General features: G+C 39.6%; 2 protein-coding genes across 4 annotated transcripts; one reads left to right on the top strand and one right to left on the bottom strand.

The window, feature by feature from the left end:
• Nucleotides 1–10,343: 10,343 nt before the first annotated feature.
• Nucleotides 10,344–13,017, bottom strand: bloc1s3 (biogenesis of lysosomal organelles complex-1, subunit 3). Its single transcript, XM_070906332.1, has 5 exons — nucleotides 12,991–13,017; nucleotides 12,663–12,778; nucleotides 12,315–12,501; nucleotides 11,626–11,726; nucleotides 10,344–11,435 (listed from the first exon to the last, which is right to left on the bottom strand). The coding sequence occupies exons 2-5, from the start codon at nucleotides 12,774–12,776 to the stop codon at nucleotides 11,250–11,252; spliced, it is 588 nt and encodes a 195-aa protein (XP_070762433.1). The 5' UTR covers nucleotides 12,777–12,778; nucleotides 12,991–13,017; the 3' UTR covers nucleotides 10,344–11,249.
• A 430-nt stretch (nucleotides 13,018–13,447) lies between these two features.
• On the top strand, nucleotides 13,448–16,123 carry trappc6bl (trafficking protein particle complex subunit 6B, like). 3 transcript variants are annotated; one of them, XM_070906140.1, is made up of 7 exons: nucleotides 13,448–13,474; nucleotides 13,772–13,869; nucleotides 14,115–14,182; nucleotides 14,282–14,399; nucleotides 14,613–14,696; nucleotides 14,875–14,968; nucleotides 15,154–16,123. In XM_070906140.1, exons 2-7 carry the CDS (start codon nucleotides 13,774–13,776, stop codon nucleotides 15,183–15,185), a joined length of 492 nt encoding a protein of 163 aa, XP_070762241.1. In that variant the 5' UTR covers nucleotides 13,448–13,474; nucleotides 13,772–13,773; the 3' UTR covers nucleotides 15,186–16,123. The 3 variants fall into 3 exon arrangements, with proteins under 3 accessions (XP_070762241.1, XP_070762243.1, XP_070762244.1); XM_070906142.1 differs by lacking the exon at nucleotides 13,448–13,474 and having other exon boundaries at nucleotides 13,774–13,871; nucleotides 14,120–14,182; XM_070906143.1 differs by lacking the exons at nucleotides 13,448–13,474; nucleotides 14,613–14,696 and having other exon boundaries at nucleotides 13,774–13,871; nucleotides 14,120–14,182.
• The last annotated feature ends 471 nt before the right edge of the window (nucleotides 16,124–16,594 follow it).

Raw genomic sequence — 16,594 nt, 5'->3', positions numbered from 1 at the left:
CTGCGTCCACTTCCACTTTGTTTCTCTCCGTCAACAGTCAAGCTACTTTGTGAGATTTAAGACATTATCACTGCCAGTTAAATCTATCTAAATGGTTTGACAAACAAGGCACCTTTGAGTTGAACTTGACCAAATTAGTAGATAGGGAGGGGTGGTACTCTACTAAAACTGTTCAAAGGGACCAAAATTGCCAAGTGAATTACCCACGAAGGAACCCTTAGGCCTATCTACTCCTGAGCACCCGTAAATCTACTTGAATAGAACACTAATACAGATATACAGATAAGCACTCGCACCCATTGTTAAAATATCAGTTTCTGTAGTTAGTAGAGTCACTGAAAAATATTTACATGGACCTAACGTGTCCGTACCTGAGCACACCAGAGGAGAGATTCCTGGCTGTGCTGGGAGTCATCGGCATCGTGCTCAACCTCCTGCTGCTCGTCTTCGTCTATATATACACCTCCACCTGATATATGTGCCTGAACACAGTATCAGTGATGAGATAACTTGCCACACCTAACAGCACCTGTACCTATAACAGCCAGGTGTGCCAGGGATCATATTGCATTCTTCAACCACACCTGCATACATTGTACCAAAGCACACCGTGGTTCATAGCTGATTTGGGGATTATATGATGTCCTAGGCGGGTTTCTGTGCCTAATAATGCAATGATACTCTAATAATAGTGGGAACAAGGTGAACAGAAAGTGATAAGAGCATTTAGAGGCAGTTATATGTGTTCACAGACTAATTTATAATAGAAATACACAAAATGTACCTTCTTCCTAGAAATGCAGTTACTGTTTTGTAGATGTAGTGCTCTTTCACACGTGTGCATGATGTTTACTCAAGCTTGTATTACTATAATCTATATCATGCGTTGACCAAAAGACCTGCCATTTTTACAGTAATTCTGTTTGTTCTTCATGCTTATTGATGTTGAAAACACCCAGAAATGGAAGGATTGGATGGTGTTGATGTTTCAGTCTGTACAGCAGCTCTGCACACCATCAAAGATCCCTCTGTGGAAGGTCGATACCACAGAATAATGGTCTATTTTCTGGTGTCATGTTTCTGTGATTGGATCTGTGAGCCAGGCACGGAGCAGCCTCAGAGAGGGCCAAGCGTGGGACTGAGACAATGTCACACAAATCAAGACAGCGTTCTGGTGCAGCGCAACACAAAGGAATGCAACAAAAGAATCAGGTTGAACCAGTGCGGATTGTCTGAAAAAAGTGGACATAAAATCTCTGTACAAGGCCTCACCATCTGTCTCGAAACTCACATATACACAAAAACCTCCCTGGGATTGGGTTACAACATTTCCACTGGAGCTGCATGTCACTACGGATATGATTTTAGGTTTAAGCACAGTGCCTCTAATGGAGGAGCAAACCTAAATGCAGTTGACAAGCGAGCAGAGAGAACTGGCCTGAATCTGCACTTCATCCTCGTCATTCTCTTCTCCACCAACAAGCTAACGCCAGAGAAGACATAGTACTGAGAGGACCCACATGAGTCTCTGCTGTCATTTCACATAGCACAGTACTTTTATATATACATACACACACACACACACACATACACCCGAGAGCTGAAACAGACTGCATTTCATAGACCATCATAAACCACAAGACTCCTTGTTACATTGTGTATGGATGCTGTTAGTTTCAGTGTCATTGAGTGTTTTGTTTGGACAGGTTTGCAAGCAAATCCGAAAGTCACAATCACCACATTGGAAAACGTTTGGGATGAAACTGAACAAATACAATATATGGCTCAGGTGGCCACAGTCTATTTTTATAAAGTGTAGAAGGTTCAGATGAGTATTTCCTTGGCCATGTCTACAGAATGCTGGATGAGCAAGTGACCACAATTTGCCTGATGGAATAATTAGTATTTACGAAGACTTATTAGCTGCTTTGTTGCGTTCCAAAACAGCAAGGAGGCCGAATCAAAAGGGTACACATTTCAACTTAAGTAACATGCCTTTCTCACCTTCGGACTCGCCTAAGGACACTCACACACATTTACTTCTTTACTCGAGGACCCTTATTGACAAATTGCGTTAGCCCCTGTCCGTAACCTTAAACACAATGTACTTAATCCCAAATCTTATGAACCCAGACCTAATTCTGGAAATCTTCAAGGGAAACTAAGGCTTATCATGACGTCATAGCTCAGGCTTAACATTGTAAGCCTGTACTGTACTTAACATTGTACTCACCATAGCAACTGCTGAGATCTGGGGACGTGGCGGCATTTCTAAAAGTGTATCGAAGGTTAATCATTTGGAAGAAGAAATGAAGGCAAAATGTCAACATTAATAGCCAAACTGTTTCTTATATATAATATCCATCACAGTTTATAGAATAACTTCCTGGTTCAACTTCGACCTACCGTATTTGCTGTTGTGCATACTCAAGGTTTTCTTTTGCAATGAGGGATTATTAGCAACATTACCGGTGAACTCACTGTCAATTTTACCTTCAAATAAAGTGGGAGCTAATCTTGCAAAAACATTGGCTTGTTTACAACCTGTATGATCATCAAGCCGCTACTGCTTCCTGCTCTTTGGACCTATTTTTAGCGTTGCCACGTTCCAAGATCTTAGCAATTTGTTCGGACAAATTCAGCTACAAAAATAAAACCCAGATTGTAAAACACCATTATTTTTCTTTAAATATCCCCAAAACATTCTTACTCTCAATAGCTAAAACTCAATCGGGTCCTCACAAAGATAGAAATACAAGTCCACACACAGCTACTTGCATCTCTCTTCATCAGTTTGATTTTACACCTTCTTTCAGCACCCATCAGGAGATTCGACCGTCAGCATGCTGACATCGATGTGACTTGCACATTTACTTCCTGTCACATCTTGTAACAGTACAGTGGAGTTTGTTGAGCTAAATCCATTTTAAGTGTGCACCAAAGCACATTATGAGCCACCTTTGGTTTGCCACACAATGGCAGACTATCACAGTCGAAGCCACAGCTGTGCAGAAACACCTTTGAAATACCTGAAAGTACTGGAGATATTATTGGTTCACTTTGTGCTGCTTTTTAAAGGGTCACTTGATGTTGGCAAACAAACAAAATGAACAAGCAACTGTTTAGCTCAGGTTTACTTAGATACTAAAGGTTTTAAGGTAGCACTTTAAAGCACCCTCTATAAAGTGTTTATAAGCTGTAACTAATGGCTTTATTAATGGCTTATAAATAACCAACTAATGCTTTATTTAGATCAGTCAGAAGCCATTAATAAGAACAACTTTTGGGTTCCACTTTGGCTTGTGTTTAACCACTTTTATAAAGGATTTATAAGTTGTTACTAATGTCTTTATAAATGGTTAATAAATAAATTACTTATGCCATATGGCTTATTAGAAAATTAGAAACCCATGAGCATTTACAAAGTGATTACTGACATCTATAACTGTATTATCACCAAATAGAAATAGTTCATAATGAAGGTTTCTAATAAATCTAAAAAGCATTAGTAAATGATTTATTAACCATTGCTAAAGTAATTGGTTACTACTTATAAACCCTTTTTAGAATGCACCTTACTTGAAAGTTAACATATGTGGGTTTTCAAAGGCCAGCTATAAAACTAATAATTTTAGACTGAAACATTTAGGCATTTATTTTGTGCCAATATCAAAACTTTTTAACAATTTTCATGCCAAAATATTAAAATGTTAATATATACGAAAAAGTCTCTAACAACAGTTAGGTGGTACATGAAGCCTAACTCCATGACTACAGTACCTGGTACACATGTTAGTGTGTGTATTCTGCATGCAAGTTTTAACAATACAGACTCACTGCCACGCAGGCCAATGAGAGGAGAGAGCCTACAGGGTGAGTCCTGGCCATCTGCTGTCCCAACATTCAGCCACCTCTTCAATGTACACACACACACACACACACATAGCATGGACAATTTTTAACAATGCAATTAATATCTCTCAAAGTACAGAGTTTTAGATTGTTTAAAATGTATTTATGCCTTATTATGGTGTTTTACAGGGTAGATATGGCTAACGTGCACACACACATTATGGTATTGAAATAGTCTTTATTGCCAAAGGAAAAACAGGTGCATCAGAGTTCACCGGGGACTCCTCAACACTGCCCCAGGCATGGATTGTTAGTACGAAACATGGAAAACAAGAAAACAATGTTCAGACAGGCAAATGTTCATTCTGAGTTGGAGCAAGCCACCCACTACTGCTCAGCCAAATCAAAGACAGATTCTCATGTTTTTTCATCATGCATGAGATGAATTGATTTTTAGCCTGAGAGGGCACATTGGACACAGACTGTCTGAGACTAGACAGGAGAAAATAATGTGGCCAAGAGGATCCCTGAGATATTTGAATGCTATTTCAGAGCAAGAAAAATGAAGAATATTGAGTTATCTTAGATTTTGGCAAAAATAAGTATCCGACAAAAAATGAAAAACACTGATGTGCATGAGAAGGTTGAATTGTTACTGCCCCGTTTTGGACACATTTGGGCATAAAAGTATTTTCTGCATTAGCTGCAGCACAACTAGAGGAAAAGGTTAACGTCCTGGGATGCATGAAAACGTTTGGTTTGTTTCACATTTCACTTGACTTTTAACTGCAGATGATTTCCTGAGCAGGCAGGACCAATGATTCAGGCAACTGCCAGGTGAGGTGTAAGAAGGCCTGAGAAACGGTCCTTTAACCAAAGTTTTGTGTGACATGCTGATATTTCTGACTGACATTCAAGGACAGTAGCTGCCACAGTACTAATCAATCAATAATGTTTGCTTCTATCAGCAAGTTATATTTTGTCAAAGGGAAAAAAATGTGAACATTTCTGATGAAGCTGATAAAGAAATTGTTTGTTACGATCCTTGTGAGTTATGATCAAATGCTGTGAGATCTGGTGTACTTTCATGTAATGTTTATATATATATATATATATACATAATGTATAGTTATAGTAATGCAAATAAAAATGAAAAACAACACTTTCAAAGAGTTTCACTGTTTTTTGATATCAAAATCTTACTCCAATAACAGCCCACATGGAAACTAGAGAGTAAATGAGGAGCAACACATTTTCACTGGGAATTTTCAAGAAAATTGAGCTGTAAGATTTGGAAAGACTGCAACACTTTTCAAATGCTCAGGGACTGCAGGATAGAAGTCGACCAAGTATGACATTTACTCTCTCCACACTCTGTCTGTCATGCCTGTTTTGATCTGAGTCATTTTCTTCCCAGATCTGTTGTAGTCAGTTGTAATCCTGACCATCCAGAGATGTGTTCTGGATAACTGCATTTACAATCCCAACAAAATCTGACGTGGAAAAAGAATTTGAAGCTTCCCTTGTTGTGATTCTAACTTTAAAATTACCTTCACATGTCAACATTATGTGTAAATATAAAACATGAGTCTGATTTTGAGGCATTTCTACGGACCCCCCCCCCCCCCTCGGGTCAGCTGAGAAGAAAAAAAGAGCCATGTGTAAATATGTACTCTCGGTTTACAAATCCGTACACATAGTTTCTAAACTGTACTCAGCTGAACCCAGGGGGGCTCCGTATATTTGTCCTCTAGCTGGTGTGTTTTGCATGTTTTTGTACACTGAATTTTAAATTACCAACAAATGAGGGTTTTGCATCATAACTTACATGCACATCTGCACGCTATTATCTACAATTACACGTTTGCCATGGATTACATATAATGTGTAGATTTGTAGGTCACATTTTATCTTGCTGCCTTGATGACTCTTGCCTTATATATATATCATATCAGGGAGCCTGAAAGTCCTTTCAGCTGACAAGACAATCTTTGGATCTTTGAAATTAGTTGGAATAACTAAATTAAGGCGAAAATCGAGTCGAGTTGCGCATCCACACTTTCACTTGATTCAGCTTGAGTGCTTGGTGCTGTTGTTCCCTGTAGCTCCTCTGAGGGTTTTCCCTCTTGTTTATCCTTCTGGCTTGTCAGTGGGATTCGTCCTAATTCCATGTTGTTTTGAATGCACTAGCAGTAAGAAAACAAGGTTATCACCCACTGAGCAGCGCAGGGCTCTTTTAAAGTAGTGTAGTTGCTTTGGCAGACCTGTGCTGTTGTGTGCAGCCTTGTTCAGCCAGCCAGATAAACTAACAGTGTGTCCTCAGGCGCCCCATGAGACAGCCACTGACCTGACTAATATGGGTGGCTGCCCTCTGCGCACATACATACACACAAACACAATGTGCATTTATGCATACACATAAACAGACTCATATACACCAGCCTATAGTCTCCAGCAGATATCTGACTACACCTCAAATGTATAATCTAGTATGATTTGATAATCTAGTGTCTCTTTCCTGTCTTCCTGTTCTCCCTTACCCTCTGCACTCTCTGTACCACAAACATTTATGATCTCTCCTCAGCGCCTTGGTCCATTGTTTGCTATGTTCCTATTTTAGTCGTTAGTTAGTTTGCCAGCTCAAGCATGAACCCCATCCCTGGCTCTGAGCCTCAAGCCACTGTCACTGGAACGAGGAAAGATGTTTTATGTAAACAGTAATATAATGTCCTACTTGCCTGTTGAGTGTGACAATTTCCTCAGAAGTTCACCCAGCCTTGAAGGAAAACACCCACTGAGTCACATAGCTTTTTGCTCATGTTTATCGTTTCTAAGCTACTTCGGATGCACCTACGTCTCTGTTTAATGCACAAGCCACAGTGTGTCTGGAAAAATCGACGTCATTTACATTTCACATTCCCACTGGGAGACATCAGGATACTAGTCTTATAACAACATGTCAGTTTAGTTTACGATCATTACCTCGTGTTTTATCACTAACCTAATAAGGACAGAGTAAACAGATTATAGTAAGTATAGAAAATAACATTATTACTCATTTGTTGATCCTTAATAACAGACTTGTCAAGGAAGACATAAAGACTCAACGTCTTGTTGTTGATATTCAGATATATTTTCAACAGTAATACACACACACAACTGTAGAATGAATATCTTGTATTATGTAACATTGTGTGTGTGTGTGTGTGTGTGTGTGTGTGTGTGTGTGTGTGTGTGTATACATGTGAGTTTCTGAATAACTGACAGTTAAAACAGTAATCAATGGTTAAAATAGAATTCGATTTGTAAAATTCAGCTCTGAAAATATGATTATGAAAGAAAACAAAATGATGGGGTGGCAACTTTATATTTACGTCATCAATATTAAGATGTTCATGCTGCTGTTTGATACAGCTAGCTAGATTCACCTTTCTGATCATTTTGGAGGATGTAGTTTGTGGTGATGTTGAACTGTATTGCATTATACAGATGAGCGTTTGTGTTCTTTAGCCAACCCTCATATAAATGGGGTGGACAAAATAATAGAAACACCTGTCAGTACAATGCAACACAGTTCAACAGCACCGCAAACTGCAGCCTCCAAAATGTTGAATCAACAAACGGGTGCTAAAAGAGTTTCAACAAAAACTGAACACTGTAACCTTCATGACGGGAGGATTTATTGCAGGACTGTTGTATTAGACTGCATTCAGGTGTACCTAATAAACTGGCAACTGGGTGTATTTTTCTTATTAGGGGTCTTAGCTACTGTGTGACCAGATTTGTCATCGTTTGGCAGATGCCATTCACAGCACATGCAGAGAATATGAATCTAACTGCTGTACTCGCAAATCTTGACCAAGAGTAAGACTTTAAGGGCAGAATGAGAAGGGTTGGTCGCTACCTTTCTATAGAGTCTGTGAGCTTGTTATTGGCTGGGGGTTACACACCACTGACCAAAGGTTGACGCCCAGAAACGTCCCAAACACAGCAAAGTAAGGAAATACTGGCAAGCACCACACACTTCTAGTGGGTCACAGGTGATTATTTTTGACTATGTTTTGTTTTTTAGGAAAATCCTACTCATTCTGCCTCTAACACTTCTTTCCTGAACCTGAAGCTGATGTTTTCTGTTTTCTATGCTAATGTTTCACAGGCTAATTAACTCAAATTGTAATTTGCATGGGCTACACTAATGGTATAACATGACAAATGGCCTGCAGGAGCTTCACTACGACCCTAATTAACACCTCACCTCTGCCCCTCAGCTTTGCCTGTAATGACGCCTCAATGGATTTCGAAGTTCTCTAATGGCAAACACTCTGCTCCTCTGTCTGCTTTAAGCATGATAGATATGAATCAGCACTGCCCAGTGTGTGTGTGTGTGTGTGTGTGTGTGTGTGTGTTCTTTTTAGCTTCATAATTTTAAGATGAACAATGATTTAAAAGGGAAACTAATTCCCTAAAGGAAGCCGGAGTAGTTTTACATGACGGTGGCTGGTAATTTTAAGTCAATCAATTGTCTCTACTGGGAGTTTCTTTATCTTCATAAAGGGCTTTCAAACTGTCTCCACACACACACACAAACACACACACACACACACACCTTCACATACAGTGGCAAATATTATCCATCACACTTGAAGACACTGCAATAATTTGAATGCGCGCACACAAGTAAGAGGACACTAGTGACGTCACCACAAAGTATCTGAGGCCTCTTTACCCACTGGACACACACATACAAACACACACACAGAGGCAGCTACGAACCAACTACATACAGCCTGACAAAGAAAGAGTGGCTTGGCAGCTGAGCAGCTTCTTGGCCTTGTGTGCCATTAGTACCACACGGAAACAAAACAGCATCCCTTTATTCTCTCATTTATTACAGACCTGTGGGGCTCTAGAGCCCTGGGAGAGGAGGATAAAGAGTGCTACCAGTTGTGCACAAAGTCCCGCCCGCCCTCATCCCTGTGAATATTTGGATGTATTTGTTTTGGGACTGGACGGGATCAAGGTTGAAGTAGTTTTTACTGCGCTCCGAGTGAGTTTGGAGGGTGAGAAATGGAGCCCACCATGCCGACAGAACCGAGGAATTACAGAGGAAAGAGAAACGGCAGAGAGGTAAATTTCAGGGGGGAAAAAACAACTCCAGCACATCAGAAGAAACATCACTCTTATTATTTTTATTTTTTTTGCTTTCTATGAAAATACGTAGTGGTTGGTACACTTTTCATCACTATATTGTCATTATACCACGATACCAGACAGAAAGACAGGAATAGAATACAATATTATGTGTCTGTAAATAAATGAAATATAATTTATAGTGTATATATATTAGACCAGTGGTGGAAAGTAACTAAGTACATTTAGCCTAGTACTGTACTGTAGTACAATTCTGAGGTACTTGTACTTTTCTTGAGTATTTCCATTTTTTGCTACTTTATACTTCTACTCCACAGCAGTTCAGAGGGAAATAATGTTTTTACTCCACAACATTTAAATGATAACTTCGGTTACTTTGCAGATTCAGATTAATAATACAAAATAAAATCAATTAATAAATTATCATTAGATAAACCTTTATTGATTGCTTGGGTTGAAATTCACTAGCCAGTATATAAAGTAATCAAACTTAGCTCCTCCTTTATTAGCTGCAACATTAAAGCGATGAACACATTAATGCATCATTAATACACATTACTCTGAAATTGGCCACTTTGCATAATGAATACTTTAAGTATATTTTTTGCCCACAAGTATATGTTGATGCTATTACTTTTGTACTTTTACTTAAATATAATTGTGAATGCATGACTTTTACTTGTATTTCTACACCGTGGTAATACTACTTTGACTTAGTAAAGATCTGAGTGCTTCTTCCACAGCTGCATTATACATAATATATATATATTACACATAATTGTGTGGGGGGGTGCAGATATAGACTTAACTGCAAAATGATGGAATAGAATAGAACAGAACAGGTTCAGCAGAGAAGACACCAGAGGAGAAAAGTTTTGTGTTGGGCTTTGTGAGTGTTGTCATGTCTGTATCGATGGCGCCATCAGCTGGCTGAAACACATCAAGACACTAAAGTTAATTAATAATTCCTGGTTTGAGTGCATGTAAATTGTACACACGGGCCACACACTGTACATCTGTCTCTTTCAGGTGGATCCTGTCAGCGAGCTTCCTGAATCGGCCAGATGCAAGGTGGACCCCGACCACATGCTTGGCATTGTGGGTATCGTGGGCACAGTTCTCAACCTGCTGGTAGTGGTGTTAGTGTACATCTACACAACTATCTGACATGCCTACACACCAGACTGCTGTTGACTGTTAGATGGGATGGACAGAAAGGACATCCTCTAATTGGTGGATGGATGGAAGGACAACCAGAAGGAAGGGACAGGGTGCTTTGAACACAGGAGAGTGTTTTAGTAATACAACACAACTTAACAAAACAAACAAGGCAGGCCTATAGTATCACTCTCTGTAACAAACATATTTTTGCAAATTGTATTGGAAATTGCGAAATCTACACAACCAGACAGTTATTTTCCTACTGTATGTATTTGTCTTCTGCCTGTTTCATACTATTTGTTTTTTTACATTAATGTTTTTTAAAAATAAATTTAGATTTATATTCAATACATATTCAATACATTTCAAGTGAGAAAATTCTTCAGAATAGTTTCAATTATCTCCACATTTACTTGAATTCAAAGTCATGTCAGTGAACCATCAGGGCAGCAGCCAAGGGCTCTTGCTTCTAAGAATGACATCTCTGGAGACACTTAGTGTTTTCTGATATCAGCCAACATTCAAAAACATTTAACAGCATTCAGGCTGCGAACATAGGACCTTTATATTGAGTTACATATATTTTACAATTTTAACACACAGGAGGAAAAAAAAAGAAACAAATGTTTGAATCATAGCACAAGAAACTTGTACAAGTCTGCCTCCTTGATATATCACAGAGGACCAGAAAACAGCAAACAGAGAAAAGGATATGTCTTATAGAAGTCAGCGTACAGTGGTTTAAAGCATTATGTTGAGTTACATTAATATTTACAAAAACTGCAGGAAACAATATTACAATATTGTCAATACATTGCTTTGTAAAGCGTATCTCAAAACATGAGATGACTGAAAGTGTTTTTTTCCTTGACTCCTGACAGATAAATACATATATAATGTGTGACGGTTAAACATACGGATTTGTTCATATGCATAGGCATTGTTCGAGTAAACAAGTAAAGCAAACACGCTATTTTTTCCAGCTTGAATCCTACTCTCTGATATTCAGTGAAAAATATACCCATAAAGATGTTAAAACATCATAATGATTTGAATATCTTAAAAATATATGTCGATTTGTTTCTTTAAGGTACAGGAGCAGTATAACTATTTGGATTATTTATGTTAATATCAGGCAGTATTTGACAGCTGGTGATGATGTCAATCTTCTCGGACACGGCCTTCAGGTCATCCAGGATTAATCTCATGCTGTGGGAGGCGTTGATGATGGCGCTCTGGGAAGTATTCAGCTGAGTTGTGGCACTGTGCACCTTCACAGGAACAACCAGAGTCAAACAATTGCAGCCACAAAACTACTGAAATGAAAGATTCCTATCACAGGATTGTTGTTAATTAATGTCAAAGAAATTTATAGTATAAAATATATTTTGGGAGAATTTTGTATGCTCAATTTATATATTTGATAGTACGTGTCCTGAGTCTACGTACACATCTACGTACCTCTCTACTGGCACTGCCATAAACCTGCCGTACTGTCTGTCCCACGTCAGAATACAGTCGGCTGTTAGATTCCTGCAGCTTCTGTTGCAAAAGAGTGTCACCTGGAAACAGAGTGACATTCGGAAATAACTGAGAACCAAACCAGACGTTAGAGTTGAGGGTGTTCGTAAGTATTACACTGGGGAACAATTTGAAAAAAAAAATCTGTTGAGTTAGATTTTTATGCTGATTAAAACTAAAATTGGCATGCTGATTCCAAAATTGCAGTCAGTTTTTTTCTAGCACGTCAAGTTTTTTCTCCACAGCTTACCCTCCAGATAAGCAAAATTCCACTGATTAGCTGTAGTAAGACTTGCCAGCTGATTGCGATTGGACTCATCTACAGCTACGTGGCAACTTGTTTGTGCAGTCACAATTGAGACAGTGCGGTGAGAGGTGTGTGCAGCTCCCAATAGGTCAGTACTATCACACACATATCTGTTAAGTACAGTATTTTTCATATTTTTTAAGAAAACGGGGATCCTATAGTTCAAAAACTTGACGTGATAGAGAAAAACTGAGATCAGTTTTGGATTCCGCACCCAAAGATTAGTTAAAAACAGCTGTCAGACCTAACTCAACAAAAATTGTGTTCCCCAGTGTTATCAGTGAAATATGTTATTACTCTAATTATGAGAGGCATTCCTCACCATGTGGCCGGTGTGTGGGGCTCGGCCTGTCTTCCACTACCGACTGTATATCAGGATGGTCTCTAACTACAATAAGAGGAGGCAGGTCTCTCCTGAGGATCTGAGTGCTCTCCAGGCTCAGTGCAGAGGGCCGGTCTGCCAGCTCCTCCTCTTCCTCACTGTCTGTTTCAGATGCCTCCCCAGGAACCTGACAGCATACAAGATCACAGACAAAGCAGATTGTAGATTCATGACAGGAGGGGGTTGAGACATTGGATGATGCTTATGAACACACACTTTTTCCTCTCTATCACTGTCAGACACACACACACACACACACACACACACAGCGAATGCCTACAAGACAACCTTGGCTCCGACTGTGGCAGTTTGGGGAGCAGGCATGGAGGTGATATAGACCTCATCATCAGAGTCGGTCTCAGAGGCCTCGCCCTGCACCACTATCTGATACCTGCTGGACATGACTGCACACACACAACGAAACTTCGTTAGCTAGTTACATTGAAGTAAGTATAGATTGTTATTGTAGCTAAATAACGGTACGTGATGCAGAGAACAGGGGGGTTTGTGCCATTTTGCTCTCAGTACAAGTGAACTCAGCGAGGATCTATAATGTAATGTTAGCTAAAAGCTCAATGTTAAAATATACAATCTAAAAATCAGGAAACTGTCAAACCTTCCGTGATGCCAAAAACACAAATCACATGAGCCGTCAGGAAGTGGCTTGGTTTCCAACATCCAATCCGAGCTGAGCTACAATATCACGTGAAAACTGACGTTTCGTTCCGCCATTGGAGGACATGCCATGCCCCATGTGATCAAGAGCCCGGCTGTTCGTAATTCAAAGCGGCGTCCGCCGAATTTACGTATAACGTATTTTTCTTGCTAATGACTTTCAGGCAGGCTCTATGGTACGAGGTTTATTAGCGCCCTCCACCTGAGAACAATATATTTTATTAATGGATGTATGATGTTTGGCATGCCCTTGATTGTTATGGAGCATGTAATTCGCCACCACCGGGTAGTTTTTCCACGTTATTCTAGCTAACGTCCCACTAACACCGCCTACGTGAGCGCGAGCAATACCGTGGCATTAATATCGAGTGCATCCCAAGACGCAGGTTTGTGTTTACTCCGTGTAGCCTACAGTCTTTTGACAGGTACAGTAGATTTTACTGTTCACTCTGTTGAATGTATTTAGATGAACTGCAAGCTATGTTATACATACATGCATTACTTTGTCCTCATTCTTTCTCATATGCCGAGTAGGAAAACTATTTATCACGACCTGGGCAATGTTGCTAGCAAACAACACTAGCTAGCTATCTGGTGCTAACTATCAAGCTAACGCTAAGCTGCTGGAAAGAGCAAGCACAGCCAACAAGACTAGGTTAAGTGAAACTGTTTTACTTTAGCGTTACATTGGGCTGTATAATCACGTTTGTTGTGTTTGTCAGGAATGGCAGACGAAGCTCTGTTTGACTTTCTCCATATGGAGATTGTGTCACATGTTTACAAGGAGCAGCAATCCAGTAAAGGAGAGATGGACAACAAGGTGTGTTCAATAAAGACATGAATCAATCAACTGACACATAATGTGTAGAAGAATCTTAGCCTTGAGTTACACTGTGGTCTGGAGAGCTACCTTGCAAAACACTATCACCATCTACTGTTAATCATGATAGCACCATACTAACACACACACACACACACACACACACAGTACGACATACAACATATCTGTATAAAGCTAGTTTTTGTCCAACCAGCAAATAAACCACTTGAATTGCTTCTCTTCAGGACAGAGCTGTCTGTGTTTCTGTCCTTGAAAGCATGGGCTTCAGGGTGGGACAAGGACTCATTGAGAGGTACACAAGCCTTCACATACTGTATGTGCAACAGGATATACTGTGTGACATGCATCCTCGCTTATGCTAAGTGACTGTGTTGATGTTTGCTCTCTCTAGATTGACCCGGGACTCTCCCAGCTTCAAGGATGAGTTGGATGTAATGAAGTTTGTCTGTAAAGACTTCTGGACAAAGGTGTTCAGGAGGCAGGTTGACAACCTCAGAACAAACCATCAGGTAAAATAAAAATTTGGAGTAACAATATGTGGAGCTTGGAGAATCTTAATCTTTGGTAAAACTCAATTAAGGTCATAGATTACTTAAATTGCTTGCTACCTTGCTGATAAATTAAGAAATGAAAATATACAGTGTATTTATATACATATTCAGTGTTGGTTAAAATTTGTTATTATTGGTTGTTACTATACATTTGTTTATTCTCTGCCATAGGGTACATATGTTCTGCAGGACAACAAGTTTTCTCTGCTGACTCAGCTCTCCAATGGAAAACAGTATCTGGACCAGGCTCCTAAGGTTAGTATACACTCTCTCTCTTTCTCACATACACACACAAAGAGACATTCCTACTGCTTTTCCCTGGGGTTCAACTAGAAGTAGACCCTTAAGATGTTTTTTTGTATACAGTCAAAGAAATCAGAGTTAATCTCATTGTAGCTGAGGCTAATTTGTGTGTGTTTGTTTTTTTTCTCAGTACCTCGCTTTTTCGTGTGGCGTGGTGAGAGGAGCTCTGTCTAACCTTGGTCTGGACAGCGTGGTGACAGCCGAGGTCTCTGTTATGCCATCCTGTAAGTGCTATCAGAATACCAATCCATGATTCTCTTCGTTGTGGGAAAAACTGAACTGACTAAGATTCTCATTGGCTACCAATAGTGAGAGGGGTTGTGTGGTCAGTTAGGTCAGCACATGTACTATTAATGTACTGCTAAGGTCCAAACAATTTGTTCATCTCTCCTTCATTTTGTCTTGCCAGGTAAGTTCCAGGTGGTGATCCAGAAGTTGTGACCTGATCCTCTCTGCTACCCTGGTGCTGATGAACAGGGCCCTGCGGGGTTCTGTTAATCCTAAAGAGAGCAGTCATTGAGCAGTCCAACCGCAAAGGGAATCAAACACCACCCTGATTTCCACAACTGGGTCAAACAGGAGTTTTGAGGCCAGGTTCTGCTGACAACCAGGTACCCCTGAAAGGGTAAAAGGGGTTAGCCAGGGCTTACCTTTTGTCTGTGGTACTCTGATACAGAATACTTGTTTTATTCCTTTTGCATCTTGAGTTTGATAGAGGTTATTTCCCATTCAAGTGAAATAATGTATGATGTTCTCAAATGTAGTTTTCACTAAGTAAGTGGAGCCTGGCCCTGCCTGACTTGGCTGAGTTTGAAAAGAAATATTGATTGTCAGTGACTGTGAATACAATAATGTGAATGTATAGTGAATCACAAGGCAATTTAATATTCTTTGTAACTTGTTGTTGAGTCCCAAAATTGAGAGGAGAGTGCTAATGAATCTAGAATAAGACATGACATGGATGATTTTTCAGGACTATCAACTGCCGTACCATCTCTTTTAGCATCCATCCAAATGATAGCTAGTAAGCCTTTGAAATTCATTACACCTGGCACGTCACATTCATTATTCAAATTCAACACTTGTTTCTCTGCAGACACACAGAGCTGCTGTAACCAGCTCCTGGTGCTTTGCTCTGCCTTGCAGCAGATTGCCTTTAGGAGCTGGGTGTTTTGTGTATGCTGGTGGTCATTTAACTGTCAGTTATTTTAAGGAAAAATGCAAATCTAGAGTACATGCATTTTAATTTAATTATATTATATTATTAGATGTGATAACAGTTTCCAGGCCTAGCTTTTCTACAAATTTAAAGTGGAACGACTTCTACATAGCGAGCATCACTCGGTCCTAAAACAGCTTAAAACTTTGAGGCCATAAGTACGTGCTGTTTTTTGAAATTTATTTTATTTTCTCAACATTTTCTCTAAATTGAATAATAATGTTGTGACAGGAACGCCACAAAAACAAGACCTGTTGAACAAAAAAACACAACACAATGATACCATGATAAAGAAAGTCACCCCTATAGTAGATGCTGTTTCCTCTTTATGCCACTAGAGGGACACATAAAGCTGTCACTATTTTCATGTTGCTTTACGAATTTACCATTTTGTCAAGTTATGTCCAGTGTCTCCTTGTCTGTTCTACCTTGTTCTCTCAAATGTCTAGTTTATCTTTTGGTGTACTCCCAGTGTTTGTCTGGGTAGAAAGCCCATAGCTGAACAAACTTGCCTGTGCAGTGCCATGGAAAAACACCTTTTGTGTATTTATTCGCATGATGTTTTGTGCAACAAAATAGTCTTTAACAATGACGTCATTTGAAATATTTTGTCAGTCATCACAATTTCTTC

This window comes from Enoplosus armatus, chromosome 5 (genome assembly GCF_043641665.1).
Source record: "Enoplosus armatus isolate fEnoArm2 chromosome 5, fEnoArm2.hap1, whole genome shotgun sequence".
In the NCBI taxonomy this organism is placed as follows: Eukaryota; Metazoa; Chordata; class Actinopteri; order Centrarchiformes; family Enoplosidae; genus Enoplosus; species Enoplosus armatus.
This window is presented reverse-complemented; position numbering and strand designations above follow the sequence as displayed.